The sequence below is a fragment of the Gavia stellata genome, chromosome 19, assembly GCF_030936135.1.
Source record: "Gavia stellata isolate bGavSte3 chromosome 19, bGavSte3.hap2, whole genome shotgun sequence".
Lineage (NCBI taxonomy): Eukaryota > Metazoa > Chordata > Aves > Gaviiformes > Gaviidae > Gavia > Gavia stellata.
Window position 1 is genome coordinate 17,511,144 of NC_082612.1, and position 22,387 is coordinate 17,533,530.

General features: G+C 37.4%; 1 protein-coding gene across 1 annotated transcript in view; it reads right to left on the bottom strand.

Moving 5' to 3' along the window:
* Positions 1–22,387, bottom strand: part of IQCM (IQ motif containing M) — a 190,660-nt gene that overhangs the window by 99,559 nt on the left and 68,714 nt on the right. The window contains 1 exon segment of the mRNA XM_059826739.1: positions 4,862–5,165. Coding sequence (XP_059682722.1) covers positions 4,862–5,165 — 304 coding nt within the window.

Genomic DNA, 22,387 nt, shown 5'->3' on the forward strand with positions numbered 1-22,387 from the left:
ATATGACAGTACACTGTGGGAGAGGTAGAACTGAAGATGCTCATTCCTCCAAGCCCCACCATGCCAGTTCAGCACACTGGCAAACAAATCATTATTTAATTCTCTCTCTTGCTAACACTCATGCTTTTCAGAGAGAAACAAAACACTGGGATGAAAACAAATGAAATCCCTTAATTTCAGTAAAACAAAGTGGAATACAAGCCTGAACTGTAATTTGAGAATAATATAGGGGGATTCAGAAGTCAGTCGATTCAGACTCATCCTGTGAACTCCTCTCGCCTCGCTGCAGCAGATGCCATGCAGCGCATGCAACTTTCAACCAGTAAGAGCCTTAACACGCTCAAGTATCAGACAGAAAAAATACCACCAAAGCATGTATCTCTAGTAGATGGAGTGCCAAACCCAGAGTAGCAGTGCTGCTGTCTTGATTTGTATCTGTTAGGAATATAAAGTTTCCCCTGATTTATATTGCACTTCATCATATATCACTTTGAACTCAAAGACCATTCCTTTTTTGCATTTAAAATGTGTACATGTTGATTTAACACAGGTGGAAGTTTTTTTCAGTTTCAGTGCCATAAGTAAATTCACATATTCCACAGGGGGAGTTAGGCAGGCTGCATATTTTTGGTCTTCTCTTTATTTTGGATATTTACTCAGTTTTGTGTTATGAATTTTTGCAAACTCTGTTTTAAACAGAATGACCCTAAACCCATTCTCCTCTAAGCTGTACAACTTTCAGTCTCTTTATTCTTGTGATTATCAACATGTCATTAGCTCCTCAATCAACAGAGAATTTTCCTTGGAGAATATGCATTTCAAATGTAGAAACCAAGCAGAAAAATTCTCCCTTTGGCATAAACCTTTCAAGATTTCTTTATGTATCATCAAGTACATGGAAAGACTTTACAGGACACCTGTAACTTCCCCAGCATGCAGTACACTACTGTTCTGAATGCCAGGTACACATCTCTTATGAGAAGACTTAATATTAGTATTAATCCCATGGCTTTTCCAGTTGCTATTGTCTTTCCTCTTTGCATGCAAGTTTGCAACATCTCTCTCACATTTTGGCACTTTCATTTCATACTTCACAGCTTTATTAGCACTTTGAGCTTTGAAAGATGGATCATTTATTTGCTATATCTAGATGCCACAAAACTTTGAATATACTATATAAAGATGTAGAGCAAGATAGTGATGGAGTACAGTCAGGCACAGATAATTATCCTGAAAGCATTCCAAAAATCGATCTAGTATAATTGCCCTTTGTCTGGAGTACCAAAACCAGCAGTCCTGCCAGACTGCAGATTCATGTCTGACAATTTGCAAGTTCTGTTTTTTGTTCAAAGATCAGCCATTCCGATATTAATACACAAGATATAGCGTCAGGTGATGACAAAATTTCCATCACGATTACGTGTAATTGTTCTTTAAGATATTTCTCTTATATAGCTTCTATACAAAAACATATTTGCATTAAGTACAAGCAAGAACAGTTGCAGGCTTCCACTGCTAGATTCCTTTTCAGCCATCTCCTAAAGGAGGGGTGGTTTAAGTCACTACTGTTCCCTGAGGTCTGCTCTCTCCTTTTCTCACTATCTATCTTCAAGCCAGCCTGTTCTTCACCTCTGTCTCTTCTCCCCCTCTGTATCTCTTCTCCCCTCAGCCAGCCATCATGGTAGATGGCAAGCTGAAGTAGGTCTGCAAGAAGATCCAGAGGTGTTCGAATCCAGAAGAACTATTGCCTCTAAGTAAAGGTAGAACGTGAAAGGAAGGGTTTGGTCATATACGGTGCAAGTTCTAAACAAACCTGTATGGTTCTGGTAAAAGCAGGTCTGTTTCTGCAACATTGCTGCTGTTCTGCTCAATGAAATATTCAATAATATTAATTCTCTTGCTTCTTGCAATGCACAGGGACCTTACTCTCTAAAAGTAGAACCATTTAACAGCCAGAAACATTGGCCAAGACTAATGCTAAGGCAGAGCATGAAGTCATAAACATGCACAGATGTTACTATTTGAAAACATTAAAGAGGTACTGAAGTTCCTGAGCACATCCCAAGTTGTGTTGATTTCAGCAGTAATGAGTCATAAGGGAAGAAGGTACTCTAAAATTATATGCCTGGGACACTGTTCTTTGCCACTTAGATTTAGAAAAAAATCAACAGTGTCTTTAGAAAAACTTAATGGGGAGAAGAGCACTCTGGAAGACTGCTGTTACCAAGGGCTAAAATGAATAAATCTGCTTGCCTGTATTTATGTGGTTAAACAAATACAATGCTAATGCATTACACATTTCTGATGACATCATGGAAGGCTCAGGAGATCTAATTTCACAAGTATCTAAAAAAGGTTAGTGCTGAAGGTTACAGGAAGTTATGAAACTGATTGTTTTAGGGAAAAGTTTATTTAATGGGTTTTGGGCAGTTTTGTAAACATAGCAAAGAAAGTGGGACTACTCACATATTCTGTGCCAGTCCTGCTCTGATTAATAATTGCATTGGGTCTACTGAAATATTCAGTTAGATAAGCGAACACACTCGGGAGATCTTATTTTTTTAGAAGCCCCTGAACCTTTTCTGAGTTCACTTCAGTAGCAGCCCAAGCTACTCCAACATGCGGAAACAGGGATTTCATGCTGGGCATGAAAATTTACCACAATGTGCTAATATAGTTATGCTCATGCTATCCTTTCTGTAGCTCTCTTATCCTTGTATTCCAGAAGAAAGGGCTCCCAAATTAAGAAAATATTAAAAGAGATACAATCCAATAACTCTATTCACTTTGGCAAGTATAATTCAAGGTTTCAGAAAGCTTTTTTAGGGGAGAACGTAAAATCTCTGAGAGCTGTCTTGGCCCATTTTCTACTAGAGAACTGGAATTTTAACTGAGACAGAGAAGAGCTAATATTGTCCATTTTGCACTTTTACTGCTACAAGAATAAAGACACACAGAAAAAGAGATAATTTAAGCTAATGCTGGGTTACTAACTCAAGGAATAGGGTACCAAAACTGCAAGAAAGTATGAGTTCAGGAAAACAGAAATTTCAGATTTTTTCCCCTTTTTTGTTGTTGTTCAGAGATTCTTTTCTTCACTTTTCTCTGTTGTTTAGGGATTCTCTTTGTAGAAACAACTTTGCCCTAGACAATTCCTCTCCAGAAACACTCTCGTTTTCTCTTGTGCCTAGAGAGAACTACTTAACCACACATACTTCAATAAGATAGCACGTATCAGTCAACACCACCTTGCTGGGCCCAAACTTCACTAATGAAATGAACCAGTGCAAGTTCCAGGTCACCTTTTACAAAGTGGTCACTTACATATTCACCTACATATCACAGTATCAGTCTCCTCTACCTAGTCCTGTTTGCAGTGGTTTGACTCTAGATATTTAGATATCTAAATTTAGATAAATGCTTTTAGTTTTAGCTATCTATCTATCTAAATACACAGATGGATACTTACGGAGAAGCTGGTTTGATTCAGAGTATTTGAAATGAGGTGCAATCCACCAAAGGCAGGTACACTCTTTCTTGATGGAAAAAACTAAATAACAAATCTAAATGTAAAAGTGGATCTTTGAGTGGATCTACCTTGCCAGGTAGACATTCTCAATATTCTTATTAAATTGCAAAGATATTTTTTTTTTTTTCCTCAGAACCTGCCAAGTTTCTTAGTACTGTGGGACTTGTGCCACCCTTACAGAATACCGATAAAAGTCTACAGGTTAAAGATGACAGGAAGCTGGATTTCATTTATCTCTTGCACTATTTAGTGGCTTCATTCATTTTATCTCTAAATAAATAGTTCACAAGGCCAAAGGAGTAAAGCTTGAAGGCACTTTCACCAAAATGCAAACAGTTTTCTCAATGTTAAATGGCTTGAACAATTTACTCTACAGAAAAGGAAAACTCAGACTTACAGATATTTTCCTTCAGAGATATGCATCCAGCAGTCCTTTATAACTCTATATGAGTTTTGTTTTACCTCAAGTAGAACTAGTGAAAGTTGTTAAACTTATCAGCTGGCTAGGTCTGAAAATGCTGGAAATATTTCTACAATGTCTATTATTACAGTAGGTTTGTTGGTTTTTTTTTAGCACATGGCAGGGGAACACATGAAGCCAGGACATTCATGTTTAAAAAGGTATTAAATTCCAGTCTTCAAAGGAAAATCAACACAGATGTGTTGAGAATGTGTTCCCTTCTGACATACAGAGTTCAGGGTCTTCAGTGAAAAAAATTCTTTAACTTCACAAAAAGTGAAGTTCCCTTCCACATCATGGAATAAATAAACCGAGCCCAAACCAGGACCAATCACATAACATCACATAACATCACATAAATGCCACAGAACAGTCACAATTCACACGACATCTTGCTTCATTTTCTTCCACAGAGTGACTCAGAGAGTCATTGTGAGAAAATGAATAAGGGTCATTTTCAATATAAAAAACTGTTTGCTGAAAATATACCATTTTGGTGGAAACCGGAGCTTTTAGGAAATAAGTATTTTATATCCAAATTATTTGCTTTCAGCAGAAAAAGTTACTTGTGAGAAACAGAAAACAACAAAAAAAACCCTTTGCAAGATTGTGCTCTGTTCAAGATTTTTTTCACCGTGTAGTTTTGCTAGTGTTTGTTATTCATAAACCAAGCTACACTATGCTTACAGACCAAGAAGATTGTAACGTAGCTCATCAGCTGTATAAATCTGTTAGTGGACACGGAAAAGTACCAATGTCAAGTCACATGAGAACACAGCCTCATGACAAAAAAAAGGCAGCAGTGGGCACATGGTAAAGTGCAGAATTTCCTCCTGTTTAAAAAATTACACATGAAAGGAAAAACTTCTCACCTTATTGCTCTGTAGCATAATGTGGAGATAGGTAGATGTAAGCCTTACAACTTTTGACAGCCTTCTCAGGGAATGGAGGGTTGAACGTTACAGAAAGTGGTCATTCAGGTAATGCATACAACCTTTTTTCTAACCAAGAATCTTGCTGAAGAATTCTTTTACAGCTTGCCTTTCCAAAAGCTTCAGTCTTGTAAGAGTTGCCATTATTTTCCAAAATCGAAGGAGCACTCTCAGGAGTCTGCGTTGAGCCCCAGCTGCAATAAGGTACGGAAAGTTGCTGGGAAGATATGGATCTGTTGCGTTTCTGTTGACAAAGTGAATATATGTTATTAAGATGATGTTAGTTTTTAATTATTCCTTTTGCACTGAATTATCTCCAAGCTCCTGATACCAAATAAAACAACAGTGAAATAAACATTTAGTTACCTCAGAAATACCACAAGTCCAATAGTGGCATTTCCCTTCATTTCCCCTATGAAATGAAGCTGCATCATCTGACTTTTTATTCTTTATCTCCATTTAAGAGAAATTGTTGATTTTGTTGAATGACAATCACTAGCTTTTTCTTAAGTAAAAAATATGAAAAAGGAAAACGAATAAATTGAGCTGCAGTTTTCAAATCTTGAAGCTTCTTCTGACTGCAAAATTTTTATATATAGGCTGAGTGCCCAAATATGAAAATCTTTGGCAAGAACCCATCCATCCTTGATCCAGAACTTTGAGATTAGATTTTATACCTCTTTAGCAGCTGGTCACTTAGCATTGACCTATTTTATGCAAATAGTCTTCCATTTAAATAACAGTAATTCCCATTTATTAGAGTAATTCAATTTCCTAAGGACAGTCTAATAATACAGCTGCCCCATTATGCCATGGATGAACATAGTCAAATACTTGTAATTATAATTTAAATATGTTACTGCTATTTAGTATTCTGTTACATCAACAGCATGGTTAGTAGCTTACAGAGATCCATGTCTTATCTAGAGAACATACAGTGCAGGTCCCTGTTCTAACAAGGATCACTATATTGGTGCATTTTGTAATGCTCATGTAGGTAAAATTACTAGAGCTTTAACGAAGAAAAGTTCAACTGACAATCATTTTACACACATATCTATAGGTAGATCAGCAGAGGGGAATTACTGTAGTAATTACACAGTATTTTAGAAAGTCCTTCTTCAATCTAAATTCTGAGCCTGGGTGATGGAAGGTAGAGTAAGCAAGGGAGGTAATTTTTAACCAGTTCTATGACAATTTGTATCATCTGAGACCTTCCTCAAGAGGTTTGTCCTTAATCCGAATTTGTTGTAGGCTCCTTGAAGCTTGTGGCTTCCACCTCCACCAACCCTCTGTTCAAGATGCAATAAGAGAGACTTTTCATTCTCCTGTTGACTTCATCCTTTTGAAGGGGCCACATTCCTTCCTTTATCCTTTCTTCAGTGCCCAGATGAAAAAATTTTCAGTGGTCAGAAACAACATGTCTTCTGCTTGGTAACTTAAAGTGTAAATATCACCCAGCACCTCTAAGAGTTTGTTGGCTTAATGATGTCTATTTGGATTCAAAATTGGGAGAATCATGGGAGTTTTCTAGTATTTTAATAAAAATCACCATAACAAGGCACTGTTTGGAGAAGGCAGCTAACAGTTATTTGGCTGAATGTGCTAAACACAGCAAGTAGTAATATTTTAAATATTTTATGATGATGATGGGTTTTGTTCCTCATAAGTCAAGAGAATCTTTTCTAAAAATTATTATCTGCATCCCATGCTAGTCACTTTCCAAACTTGTGTACAGGTGCAATCCCAAATTCAAAGCACTTACAAAGACAAGCAACGTTAAATGAGAGGGAGAAGGAAGAAAACGCAGCTATCCTCAACTGCCTTTTCCCTGAACATTAGGAATTAATTATTTTCATGAGACATTTAATTTGACACCAGCTTTAGAAGGGATGTGCAAAAGGGAGCAGTTTCCTACGTAGCTTGTCTCAAGAAGGATATGATCTTGTCAGGCACGTTAGAGGCACAAATATAGCACTCATCAAATTTGTTTTCATTAGAGAGGCTTAGAGAGTACTGATGATCTAGTAGAAGTAAAAGTACATAGGACAAAAGTAAAGCCGTCGAAGAAACTCGAAGATAATGAATAAAACCAATGTAATTTAGCAAGAAAGAAAGAGACAGTAAAAGGACTGAAAGGGTATGATGGGCAATATAGATGATCTGGAGAGATACACAGTCTGTGGATAGTAAAGCTGGGAGGCAGGAGGATTACCAAAATGGGTGATGAGAACCAAGATCGGTAGTTGCAGAAGATGGGTTAGAAATAAACCACCAATATAAAAACGGTAGTGGATGCAGTGCAGAGGGAAAGCCCTTTAGAGACAGATAGAAAGCCCCTGGCATTCTCACAGTGTGAAAAACAACAAACTGAAAGAGATGCTGTGGAATTAAACAGAAAGGTGGGCAGAAAATTAGAAGAATGTTTCACCAAACCCTGCAAAAGATACTGTTTTCAAAGGAAAGATTGAATTGAAAGTGTCAGTGGCATAAAGAAAATAAAGGAGAAAAAAGAGTGGAAGACATTCCAAGCAATTCCAAGATTTGGCTAGCTGAGAGGAGTTTCAGGAAAGCGTTGAGACAGAAAGCTGACTAGAGGTACAGTTCCAGAAATGAAGTTAATACTTCTGTTTGCAGAGCCAATGAATTTAGATTTCTAAAGAGATGGAGCAGAGGAAATTACTGAAGGGAGACTTGCCTGCATGTTACAACTTGAGGTATTGTGTACGGATAGATAATTATGGGGCCCACAGCATCTATAAACTGCTTAATCAGATTGAACTGCTTTTTTCATAGTATATGTTTCTATGGAAAACAACATCACATATTTAATTTCAAATCATTTACCTGTACTTCAAGGTGTCACTTCACCTTGTAAATGCCCGCTACATCACACTTCTCTGCGTCATTTCTACGTTTACTCACGTAGCAGTTTCGTTCATTACAAATAAAAAACTAATTATCACCAAGATGGTGCCTGCATGACAAGAATTAATGTGCAGTATGATAAAGAATGATTTACCTAGTCTCCTTAACAGCTGCTTATACATTTGAACTATTTTGTGAGCACTAGCTCCATAAGGAAATATTGCAGCTGAGTAAATAACTCCTTCCTCTCCCCATCCATCATTAGCAGGAAGGTAAGTCCCATTGACTCCAGCAGAAAACAGAGCTAGACAAACCCAAACATTTTTTAAGGTCCTGCCAGTCTAAGAATTGGAAAATCATGTGATTCCAGTTTACAAAAATGGAGAGGTACAACAGACCTAAAAATAATTGCATCGGCTGCTAAATCCAATTTACACCGATGCTGACCTTCCTCAGCTCAGACCATGTTCTCGCACTCCTACTGCACAGCTGAGCTGGCCAGGTTCCTGCATCACCACCACCACCATCCTCATAGTTTCGAGCTGGTTTAACTCCCCAAGCCTGCTTACCACAGACCCAGTTGAACACTGATATTGATATAAAACATGCAGCTCTGTGCAGTGGGAGGGAAAAAGGACTACAGCAGCTCTGACTTAGATCAGCTTACTCTGTTTTGGAGCTCCTTCAATAGGAACAGACCAAGAAGGAGACAGAGGTGCTGCCATCCCCATAACCGAAACACCTGACACCATTTGCTAGCTTCAGATTTCGTTCTTCATGGTCCAGCAGGGACATCATAATGCAGTAATCTTCTGCAAGCTTAGAATGAACTGATGTTTTAAAATTCAAATAATATTTTGGAGCTTATATCCTACTATTAGAAAAAAGGATTGTGAAATGTGGCTTTCTTATCTTCCCCAAAAGTTTAATTGATTTTATGGAAATGGAGGATTGTACCTTGAGCACTCTGGCTACAAGCTTTAGAGTTTTTCTTGAGAGAAGAAAATTGGTTAATATACTGTACTTACATGACTGTAAAGCATTTGGCTTATTTCCACATCCTGAGCTACCACATTATTTCTGCTTTCTTGGAGTGAGGGGTGGATAGTATTAAATACAATAACTTGAGTGGTATTCAAATTATTAAAGTTTATTTTTAAATGATTAATTAGTTATTAGCTATAGCTGCTATAAATATATTCTGCATTCCTCTTCAGCTATAAAGAAGGAATGCCTGTCTAATCACAGTATTTCTAATATGGGCTAGCCAGTATCTAAGTCTTAAGTCCTAAGAATCGTTGTCAATGATCTGGAAGAAAATACAAAGCGATTGCTGGTAAAATTTGAAGAGCATGCAAAAATTGGTGGAGTGGCAAGTAAGAAGGCAAATGTTCTATAGAATAATCTGTCTCGATTGGTTAGGTGGCTTCATTTGAACAAGATAAATTTCAATAAGGACAAACGCACAGTCATAAATCGAGGCACAGGGAATGCAGGTCATATTTACAGGATGGGACACTGAAAAAAGTGATTCTGAAACTGTAGGTGGGTAAGAAACTGTCTGTGAACTCCCAGTGCAAAGCTGTTCCTAAATGAACTAATATGATCCTTGAAGAAGTAAAGGAGTATTGAAAAGAAGTAAATGGTTTTCATTATTTCCATATTCAAAAACTGATGTCACAGATGCTGGAACACTATGTTTAGTCTGGCATTTGCATTTTTAAAAACGTATTAAAAATGGAAAATATTCAGAAGTCAATTAAAGCATATTTTGACACCTGAAAAATCTGCCTTAAGGCCAAAGGTCGGTATACTTAGTTTAATCAAGAAAATGCTAGAAAATTATTTGCTCACCTTGAGAGAAGCTAGAGTAAACCAGCAGAAAGTGTGGAAGGCAATAAGCTTGAAGTCTCAGCTGTTTAGAGGAACATGCATATGTTATGTACACAGAATTCATACAGATAGATGGCAATCAAACTCTAACAGCTTCTAGTTATGTACCTGCAGAAAGTGTTTTCCCTTGCTTTCTGTTAATAACTGCTCAATATAAAGGGTGTCACTGCTCTTAAAATGAGAGATTGACAATGTTAATTTCCAAGAAATCAGGAAAACGGACAATACCAGAGTTAAGGAAGAGGTGTTGCCTTATCATCACTCATGTTCAGACCAGACAGAAAAGAAACAAGCTTAGTCACCAGCTGAAAACACTGTGAGGAATGTAATTTCTTTCACCACTCCTTCAAAAAGAAGGGACAAAGGAATCTGGATTAGCCAGTCAAAGAAGGATTAAGATAGTATCAGATCTGAAAAGAGGATGAAACAGTGTACGGAGACATTAAATGGGGTTCAGAGGTTGGGGAGGTGTGTTTTGGGGTTGGTTTGTTGTTTTGTTTTTTGGTTGTTTTTTTTTTTTTTAAACACCCACAGCATTGGAAATAAAGAAAAATCCAGAGAAAGTTGAAAGGACAATTCCTTTAGAATCACCTCATTGAATACAGACAATATCTCTAAAGGAATCAATAAAAATTGAATTGCTTGCTTGCAAACCAAGAACATTTACTGTGTTACTCCCAAACAAAGATTCAGTAAACCTTGTGTGTCAAATATCAACTTCTCATTTCCCTATTTACAATGAGGGAAAAAAATATCTTCTGTAATAACAGCAGGTTTGTGCAACAAATCACAGTCCTTGTGTGCCTACATGGAAAGATTTCAAATAGTAACTGGCTTTATAATCAGACACAAAGAGGTGTAGCAAAACCCAACATGTACAATGAAAATGAAGTGCACTTGTTTATACTGAGCAACAGGTACCTGTTGCAAGATAAAACTCACCGAGAGGTATTAGATCTTCCATAATCTGAAATCTTTAAGTCAAGATTGGATGATAATCTGAAAGATATATTTCAAAAGTTATTTCATCATGCAAGAATTCCTCAGCCGTATTATGCAGGAAGCCAGTCTAGATTATTTTTCCAGCTTTGAATTCATTGAAATGACGAAGAATAGAAGGATTCCTAAATCCCACTGCAACAGAAAAGATAACTTGCACCAGAGAGAAATGGCAGTGTACACAGACAGACCATATACTAAATGAATTCTCGTCCGCTGGAGAGGGGTAGGTGACCCAGCATTTTCTGGCTTTCTTGAAAATATATAAGAGGAATGGGGGAAGGAAGAGTTAAAAGGGTAAGAGGAGCATCAGAAATTAAAATGAACATCCATATGTTTTCATATTTCTTCAGACTGCATCTAGTAAATCCAAGAACACTCATAATTAAGCAAGGATATAGCATTTCATTTTCAAGGTACTGTACATACATTGGACTAATCACCTAGAAATACTTCTGATTTGTTAGGCTTTCAGCATCAGCTTCATTGTTAAATGTTTTGTTTAAATATTATTATAAGCCTGAAGTATTCTGTATGTTTCTAAATAATTTTTTTTTGTATCTTTAAAAGATTCTCTGTCATAGAGAACAGTATGAAATATTAATTAAGCTGCAGTAATGCATTTGAAATTATGCTGATTTTATTTTGTCAAATACATGTTATTGTTTATTGCAATAAATAATAATAACAACAGATAATTTCTGCAGGGAAAGAAAAAATATACAGAGAAGAAATCTATAATTATGTAAAAACTAAAATGTAATATTTTCATGACAGTGTGTCCCATGATAAATAGCCAGTAGGAGGCAAATTGGAGGAAAGCAAAGGAGCTGAGAGAAAAATTATCAAGTTATTTAGCTGTATGAGACAACCATTTTCTTCCCAAATGTGGACTACCATGTTTGAAAATAAGGCTTTGATCAACATCCCTGTCCCTGAATTTAAAGCTTCATGTGTTATTTTTCTCAAAAATCATCTTAGAATTACAGCACAGGTGAAAATAATTTTTCAAAACGTGAAGGAGAACGCAGAAAGGAAGTTCACCTTCAACCTTCACACTGTGGCAATTCCAGCCAAAACCAACACTACTTTATGTGACCATAAATTCTGCAGAGCCTTTACTTCTCTTTTTTCCCCAAGATGTCCTGAAATATAACCTGTTCCCTTATCCTCCTATCTGAACAAAAAAGTAATCCTATTTTCTTAAGACATCAATTTTTACCTCTTCCGTGATGATTTAATAAGGTTGCAGTTTTCATTTTATTCTGTCAAACAGACTTCTGTATTCTCATTGCAGCTGACCTCTAAATGCGCCATAGGAAGCAGAAAAGTTTGATGCCATCACTGCAGGGTAACTTCTTGTTATTGAAACAATGACTAGTCGAACAGCAGGAGACTCTGTAAGAAACCTCTTAATTCTAATCATTGAAAAGACGACTTCTTCATCAAAATGACCCTGGAGTTCCTGATCTGGTTCTTGAAAATGACAATGTTGAAGTAGCAGTGTTTAGTCAAAGGAGGATTTTACTATGAGCAGATGTGGTAAGCAGGGCCTTATTTTTCTGGGATAGCTCCAAGAAATGAATCTGCAATTCTTTATAAATTCACCACACTGTTTTTACCTCCAAACTACTATTTTAACCCAGATTAGACTCACTGTAACTGTTCTCCCTACTGCATTCCTACCAGTTATTAAATAGCAAGGAATAACGTTGGACTGCTGTCATTAAAGAAGATGTTGCTTCTCACAATACGTTTGGAAGTTAGCTAGAGGGAAAGCACACAACATGTAGGATGAAAGCAAGAGCATTCTTTTGGGGGGACTCATTTAATTTCCCTTTCTCCCTCCATTCCTGTTCACAGAAAATCACTTTTATTCATACACATAACACACATACAAAGATGCCTTAACTTCACAAGGGCAATTAATAAAACGATTGAATGGGAAAAACAAAAAGCTTTTGTATGCAGTTATCTGTAAAGGGTATATTCTACCCACAACCAACAAGACAAGAAATAAACCACTGAATTTGCAGCACAATGTAATAGATAGGAAACACCAGAATGGATTGTTGTGGGAATCTGCTGAGTACCATTGTTAGAGGTTTGGCAAGCATGTACAGGATGGTATAGCTACAGCTGATCCTGCTTTTGGGTGGACACTTAGATATATCTGACTATCTTTGTAATTAATGAGTGGATGATGGATTTGAGAAAAAGAGGGTCATCTTATATCTGATTTACCTGGTACATTCCAGAAAAATTATTTTAAAAAATGAAGTATTTAGCTTTTAGGTAAATAAACTAACTGCTTTGTAAAACATTGTTTAATAGAACATTCTGACCTTTTTTAATGATGATACTTGAGCATGCATTGCAGCAGCTCATGAGTATATGTGCAGGGTTTTCAGGTTTGGGAGTCATTCTGTAGATCGCCTTAAGAAGCTTTATGAACTACTACAGATCAGCTGCTTGGAGGCCAAATAATACTGCACCAAAAGTCCACCTGAGGGTCTTTTCAGCTGTATTTCGCTATGGCTTTATTTAAAAATAAAATTAAATAAAATAAGTTTTAAAAAGACTGCTTGGAAACCATATGACCTGAAACTCTTGGCAGGCAAAAATCTCACTTGCCATTACCACTCCCTGTTAAGATTAGATTGTGTTACAGATAGATGGTATAAGACTGAAAAGATCTGTCTTAACACAGGACTACCAGGCAGCCTTTCTGAGGTTCCCAGCTCTGGCACTTCTTTCAGGTGGGTCCTCAACACTCACTTTGAAGCCAGGGGAATGTCTGTAAAAGCCTTTATGCCTACATATAAATAAGTAAATTTCAATGCCAGGTTGGACAGGGCTTTGAGCAACCTGGTCTAGTGGAAGGTGTCCCTGCTCATGGCAGGGGGGTTGGAACCAGATGATCTTTAAGGTCTCTTCCAAGCCAAACCATTCTACGATTCTGTAAATGGTGGTCCAGGACCACGCCCCAGCTTTGAGGCCAAGGGATGCTGATTTCTCTTACAGAAAGCTGTTTGGAGTAGTACAAACCACAGCCAGACTCCCGTGTTTGAACTGGACTGTTGTTTTATTTGACATTATGGATAAACAGGGGCTCAGGGGAGGCTACAGCCAAGCACCCAGGCACATGGATGTGGCCAGTCTGTTCCATTTGACCTCAAGGACCGGAGAACAGATCCTGGCCTTCACTTTATTTGGTAGTACAGAAACAGTCAGAGGTGCAAAGAAATACACCCAAATGTGAAGGTGTTTCTCTCACAAGTCAAAGACGAAAGGCACTAATAGGACAAAAGCAGCTCCTGTAAGAAGACCAGCATGAGTCAGTGGTAGTAGGTGGGCTGACCATCTTGCAAACTGAACCCCTCTTCCTTTGAAGTTCCTTGGGTGATTGGCCTAGGTGGAGCTCAATGGCAAAAGGCCTGGAATATGGCCAACCCCCTGAAAAGAGGACTGGGGCAGGGGGAGTCCCTGGCTATTCGTACGTCAGACAAGCTCGATACTTAAGCTTTATGACTAAAGTACTCTATCTTGTTTTCACCATGTATAGAATGGTGCTATGGACACCACCACAACCCCTGGAGCTGTTGCAAAGCATTCTATAGCTGTTACAATGTTAACAATAGTCCTGAACATCACCCACACCCTCCTGACTTCTCTTGGGTCTGCGCTGGCTTTTTCACGCTTTTCCTAGTATATATAAAATCAACTCATTACCATTTACGAAAGGCTTTGCTAACCGGGTATATTTAAACAACTAATATTTTTAATAAAGAAGTTTTGCTTAGTTGTTCTTCCAAGAAACTGGTGCTCAGCTTTTTGGTTTGTTTGGGGTTTTTTTGGTTGGTTGGGTTGTTTTGTTTTGGTTTTTTTGTTTGTTTTGGTTTGGTGGTTTTTGTGGGGTTTTTTTTTGTTTGTTTGTTTTGTTTTTTGTTTTGGTTTTTTTTAACGGGGGAGCAGAGACAAGAATACTCTGTGGCTATTGCAGAAAAATGCAACAATGACATCATGGTAATGCTACCTTCTGTGAAGTTGCAGATCAATCCCAAAATGGTATTAGCTCTAGCAGTCACTCAGGAAATAAAAGTATCAGGTTGACTCATAACTGCAAATGTTAAAGGCTAAGAAAAAAGAGGAAACTATACGGTCAGCTGTAAATATCTGAACCTGATGGAGAAAGAAAAGCAGCATGAAAATACTGCATGTCAAGAAAAAATTGCTGGTGAATATTAAATACTGTGCAGGTCAGCTGGATCAAGTGGCTCCTTTCCAAAAATAAAACTTAACAGATAAGAGAAGTTTCTCTTTCATTGCCAAAAACCTGTCTGCCTTTCCTCATTTATGGGATATGACTAGCAATAAGTAAAGAAATACATTTACATCTAGAAAGAGCTATAGCTTCCAAAGGAATAACTGAAACTCTCTCCTTCTGTGTATAGCATTGATAACATAGGTAGTAACACAGATTCGAGCATTGAATTGCCAGTTGAAGGAACATGCCATAGGATGCTACCCTTTTTCTGCTCTCTGATTATTTATGTTTATGGGAGCTGTAGGCCTTTGAAATCCTATGTCACTTTTTCTTTGGCTATATCTGGGGATTTAGGAATCTCTGTGTCCCTTCTGTTAGCCCAACAGTGGAATTAATCTACTTTACTTTTCTGTTTAGCTTCAAAGTGCTGAGGCACTGTTATCTACAGTCATCGGTCCCCAACTCTCCCTAGCGTAAACAATTGTTCAAAACAAGTACAAGGCTGTAAACATCATATTTTGAGGGGGGGGCTCTAAGTCTAAAAATACATGTATCTATGGAAAAGAAAATATAAGATAACAAGCAATACTGCAGGAAACATCACAACAGAATAGGTACCACACCACAGATTCATCTGAGATAGAATGGTGTTAGACACAAGACACACAACTAGGAAAAGTCCAGCATGGGAGAAATACAATATCAAATATAATAGCTTATGACGTATCATAAAAAGAACTAAATTTAAGTTTTTCAGAAATAACATGCACACTCAGAACCTTATGACACTGGGACTTTCAATATTCAGAGGTGCAGAATAGTCTTCCTTTCAGAACCCCAATATTGAGATACTGCAGTTTTGCTCCATTTTTTTAAGTCAATGCCTCTGTTTATCTAAATAACAAATCAAAGTTTTAAGAAGAGTGAACTTGAGATTTACAGATCAGTTCAACAAATATTTAAATATTACTTTCAACTCTCTGTGAACGGTATCAGAAGTTAGAATAGCATATCTTATTAATAGAGAAATGCCCCACAATGACAGTTATCTAGCTACTTCAAATCTCCAAGCAGGAGACTTACTAAGCATTTTGTTAAAGGAAGTAGAAATCATTAACTACAAATGGCTCATTTAGGGCAGCCAGGGACATGTAAGTATCTTAAAATCTAATTGTCACACAATGTGTAAAGGAGACTCTGCCAGTCTAGCTCTTTTTGGTCAACCAGGTGCCTTCAGTAACCGTTCTACCACTCGCTGCAGAATCTGTCCTACCACACAACATGGAACATCACATTTTCTTTTATTATCAATTCTCTGGAAAGCAAAATGTCTCTATGAAGCCACAATAGCTATTGACTCATTCTGAAGAAACTTGCACTGTTTGATCAGCTCTTCCTCTAGCCCAACACCATTTAAAGACATCATTGTTCTGAGGCGTACTCTCAAGTACCAAATTAAGTAAAGCCCATAAACATCTCTCTTCTGCAAGTTTAGCTCAACTCTTCATTTTTCTCCACAATTTGTATCAAAAAAATTTAAAAAATAAAAACAGTAACTGCAACAAAAGATGATTAAAACATTAGAAAGGTTACCTCTTTAGAGATCATTTCTGTGAAAGTGGAATACCGAAGCAGCACAAAGACCTCGGTCTACTTCTGGAAAGGAGAGAGAGAAAGGATTAAAAATATTTATTTTCCTGCTCATCTGTTCCAGTTTTAACCATTGCGAACTTTTCATTTAGAATTATTCAGAAACAATTTCACTTATGAAGATCTTTCCACTGAACCTCTCAAAGCCAAATGCCATTAAAACTTGAAAAACTAAAATTAATTATAATATAACAAGATTTCTTTCCTCAGAGCCTCTTTGCAGGTTCTATGCTATACCTGACAACTAGACCAACTGTCCAGTTGACTGTCACCATTGGAATTTCATCCTTGATCTAAAATATCACTGAAGTACTACTTTGGCAGCAAAAACATCAAAAAGCACAACAGCTGTATTAGTCATAGTCACTGATCTTCTGTACAGCCTTATATAGGCTGTACAGTGACATGGCCTTATATATCAAAACGGAACTTTTCTAGCATTGGCATCTTACGTAAAAAATTACACATCTATTTGCAAGACAGCAGCACATTTTTCAGTCTGAGATCTCTAAATAAACAAAAAGATACCTCTAAACTAATACTCCATTTTATCAGTCCTTTTAAGTCGTCTCTCCATTTATTCTACATCTCACTTATTAAACCACCAACTAGGTGGATACTCAGATGGTGCAATACATAAATTTTCTCTGCCAACATCAAAAGCAAAATGCAGATCAAAGTAACTAGAGCACCTGACTTCACTAAATATGCAAGTTCTGCATCCTAAAAGGTTGTGTACCTCCAGATTGGGATACAGCTGAACAGAGCTGGGCCTGCAAAGAGGCAGAGTGCAGGGGCAGGTCACAATCCAAGGTGGAGTGGGATCTGGGACACAGAAACCATGGGCTTGCTCAGTTACAGAGATGGTTGCATGTTTTTGGCTTACACTCATAAACCAGCAACTTCCTGTTATTCTTGGACCCTCTGTCCACCATTCTTCCCCATAATGTAAGGAAATGTTTAGTAGTTTAATTACCGCATAAGGACTTCTGCCTTCTTTGACATTCGTTACTTAAATGGCTGAATTTTGTGTGAGATTCTACAAGGAAGTTGGAGGGTTTTTTAAACACATAAAAAAGCTTAATGAATAAAAGCCTATAAAGACTGCATGACCCCGCTTCAGCAGCTGTATTATTTGATTCACTGAATTTGAGACAAAAATTGTCAGCTGCAACTAAATGTTTGCGGACACAGTGAGCTAACATTTGTAGTTGCAAGTTGAAAACGTAATCATCATTTCTTCAGCTGAATTTTATGAACATTTTAATTGTTAAGTGTCCAGCATATTGTAACCTATCACTCTTACCAATATAGTAACTAAAGAAAGATTCAAACTAAAATCATGGATTTGAAATTGGGGGTGGGGGAATTAAGGAAAAAAAAAAAAAAAGAAAGGGAGAAAACTGTGATTCAAATCCAAAGACATTTTCAGGGACATTGATGTTAGAGGTATAATGTGAAAGTCTGGACCTCCTGGCAGTAGGTGTCCTTTCTCTCTTTTCTTCTTGCATTTGGCAGGAAATATTACACCCTTACATGCAAAAGAATAGGAGGCAGGGACTTAGCATCCATAAGGGTCAGCAATGGAACCGTGGTGCACAGAGCTCACTTCCAAAATAGCCTTTACAACGTTATGGGGATTGCACTGTACCTTCAAAGCACTGTACTCATTTTTCAAAGTAAAACAAGAAACCTACATCCCTAAAAAGTTGCCTAAAGCTTCAGTTTTTAAATCACCAGCTGGCAAGAGAGCATATGTTTGCAGAATGTTTAAAAATATTAACCTTTCTATGGCAAATTAATACTGAAATATACTAACAGATCGTGTTAACCTCCTACTCCATCTTGTTTCCGTGACTTCAGCAAGGCATGGCCAAAGTTGTTTATGATATCATCAGAACACATCACTGAAATCAGAACCTCCTGGAATAAGTCCTGGGAGATTCAAGTTAGAGGCCAAGCAGAGCTTCCTAATTAGCAGATTTCTTTTTAAAAGCTGCTTGGATTAATAAAAGAACAATTACTTTCACTCTCAATCTTCTTTTAAATTGTTGTAATCTTGGATAAATAGAGTTTAATGAGATCACCTTATGCTAAATTGATTTTTCTATTCTACAGAGCAAAGTGCTTTTCAGTTCAGGACTCAGCAATACATGCAGTGAAGTTATGATCAAAATATTACTTTCAGTACATGAAATGTGAAGACTTGTACATGTCTTTGCTACGAAATTCTAATATAAATGTGCATAATTTCTATATTCAGATTCCTAAAATGAATGTTTCATTCCTTGCAATAAATTAATTTTTTCCCTTTTCAGTCGAGGATTTTTCAAAAACAGATACATTGCTTTTGGAAATCACATATATCCTCATAAGACAGATGAAGTCATCTTATGTTGAATTGAAGTCAGGACCTACCAAATCTAATACATCTTTTGAATCAGATATATGATCTACTAAATCTTATCAGTATTATGTATATTGAAACTTAAACTGATGAATCACTGGATAAATTAGATAGCAAATGCGTGACAATATAGTATTTATTAAAATGGATCAGTGATTTGTTTCAGTTCCCAGAACTTGATATATCAACTTCTGAAGAATTCTTTAAAATTGCAGAGATTTTGTAGAAAGGTAAAAGACCAGGTAAATATAGACTAGAAAAAAAATGGTCCCTGAATTCATTCCAATTTACACACCTGCTATATTTTGTGACCTTTTTAATTAAGAGGACAGGCAAATAGATGTTTATGGTCGAAATGAAAGACAGCAACATGAAAAAAACCCAATAAAATACTGCCAGGCATTATATTTCTGATAGTTTATCTTAGCCATTAAAAAGGAAGCATTCAAAAATATTCATATGGATAATACCCCTAACACTATTTTCTGTGTATTTGGAGGCCAGATTATGTCTCTAAATACAAGCTGAGATAGGGCAGGTGCATCAAGTGCATTGAGACAAGCCCGGGAGCTAGTCTTTTCTGCTCTTGCCCTTAAGTGGAAAATAAGTTCCTGAAGATCTGAAGATGTCCTTTTTGCCTGTGTAACCTATCTCCCAACTTTAATCTGCAAGTACAAGCAGCAGAAACAATTTTACCTGGTCTGGCTGATCATCAGGGATAGGATGTATTTTTCCACAAAGACCTAACACTCCCTTGCTGAATTAAAAAAGGATATAATAAAAGCATGCAGCTATATATTGAAGTCAGCCAATTAGTCCTCCTGTCTTGCACAAGGGATCCTTACTTGCTCTGTTGAACACTTTCTCAGAGAAATCCCACTTGGTAGTCATAGCTTAGCCAACCATAACAGAAGTCTGGGGTCTCTAAAAAGGCCTGCCTCTTTTCCTCTCTTTTGCAACCTCCTACATTTCCAGTATACTGAAAATAATTAGGCATAATTGATTTTACTGAGAGTTTTCACAACCCTAACAAGAAGTATTTAAAAATGGAAGAATCACTCAGTATAGACATGTTTTCTCTACACAAAGCTTCCCTTATATAAAATAGCATAGTGTACTTTTACTGCCCTGTTGCAGTATTTCTAAGTTTGCAGTTACGTCTTTGTCTACCCATCTTCCACTTGGCTGATGTATTGGTGCAACCAGCCTCACTTGTCAGAGGAAACCAAGTACAAGACCCACCCGCTTTCATCCTTACTTGCAAAAGGGATTAGACCACATCAGGTCTGGCTCCCTTGACCCCCTCAGAGTCCTCCAACATTGTCCTGTGAGGCTTCACAGGCCTGCAGGAAGTGTTATAACTCACTGAGGCATCTAGACTGCCAGGAAGAGCACCAGTGCAGTTGGGAGCTGCCCAACCCTGTCCCATGGCCAAGCCCAGTCCACCAGCAGCCATGACTGGCAAGGGCTGTCCCCCAAGGCTGCTGGGATGAATGCTCATGTTAGTAGGAAGGAAGGAAAAAAAAAAAAACCCACACCAAAAACCAACCCAAAAACCCCAACCCACTTGGAAACAGGAGTAAATAGACTGCCAAGGAGATATACATGGCCTGGTACAGCAGGCAATTTTGCTGACCTTAGTTCCACACTTGCCGGAGTCCCAACAGGTTTGGTAAAGGTGCAAACTGTGAAGGTGCTGCAGTGGATGGATGAGTGTTTTTTGCTCAGTATGGGACAGAGCAAGCTTCTTAAGCTGCAGAAAGCCCAGGCAGGTACGGCCAGATGGTTCTGGAGCTGCTATAAAGAAAACATATTGGCATGCCACCACTCAAAATAGGTCACCAGAGCTAACACCAAGGCCCTGCCTATGCCCAGGGTTGGGAACCTAAGTATTCACTCCAGAGCTGCTAACAAAGACAAGAAAAAGCTAGTCACTGTGATGTTGCCAGACGTAAGTGAAGGGGGAAAACCAACAGGTCAGCTGTATACAAGGGTATTTGTTTGCATCAATGTCATTTTATGTTTTAAAAAAAAAAAAAAAAAAAATCACAATGGCTGGCTCCAACTGATCCATCAGGGCACACCAGAGTACATCTCTAGGCACCCAAATTTGAAAGAAATGGCTAGTATATTTACGCTAATTAATTTTGCGAGTTATCTGTATGGAAAGCAAGGGGAATATTCATATGCTTACATATTGGGATGTGCTAGAGAGCTTGCTACAGTAAACTGATTTAATCTTTCATTCTGTGTTCTCATATATGTCTGTACAAAGATTTCTGCTACTAAAACTTGTAAGCAGACTCTCCTACAGATTATAGCATTATAAATAGGTGGTAAGGCAGAACAAGAACTAGCTCAAAGGTTTCAACATCTCCAAAATCGGATATTTCGTTTTCTCTAAACTAAAGCACCAAGAATACTGTGAATGAACACTGAAAGATAAAAGATCAGGCCAGTTATTCCACCCAACTGCCAATATGCTGTATGAATTTGTGGCTTCCATAGGTTTTTGAAATCATCTTCCTCATTTTTCACAATTTCTGTGTTATCTCTTAGAATGAAACCATTTCTATTGAAAAACATTAATTCTCATGCTGTATTCTCATTAGTTTTCCCAATCTCTGAGTATTTTTTGCGGTTCAGATGCCCTAAGAGATTTTTGGTTTGTTTTGCAGCTCTTGAAGTCCAGCACAGGATTTAAGAAGCTAATATGTATCATAAAAGGTTGTTACTTTGCAATAACTCTCACTGTAGTTTTACCTTTTCCCGCAAGTTTATTGTTCAAACTATCTCACAAAATAATAGCAAGATGATAATCTCTAAATGGGTGTGTACCACAACACCAAAATGAGAAAATGGGAACACTTAGGCCAGCATAATTATAGTTAGTCATCAGTATCTCTCCTTCAAAAATTACTGCTTGAATAAATATTCACATGATAAGGGGTCGGTATTGCTGGCATCTTAATTGTGATACATGCCACAGTTTTCTTAATGGCTCTTGCCTATTTGCCAGGTTTCGTCATTTCTACAGGAGTAAAGTCGTACTGCTGGCACAGGACAGCCAGCACTCTGAGTTTGGCACCTTGTTTTAAACAGAGGTTGATAAACTGAACATGACAGACTGCAATGGCAGTATATGTGATGCGGTACAAAAGCAAAAAGGGGGCTTGAGAGCAGTATTGTTTAAAATTAGAGAATAGAAGAGCAACGTATCATGAGATAATATTCAAAGCTGAAGATGTTTCAACTTACAGATCAATTAAATTGCTTTAATACAAACTGCTATTTGGAAAGACCTGCAGGATATATGACTTAATTTTTTTAACTCTAGTCTGATTTTTGTGGTTATAATACATATATGCATACATTCATATAT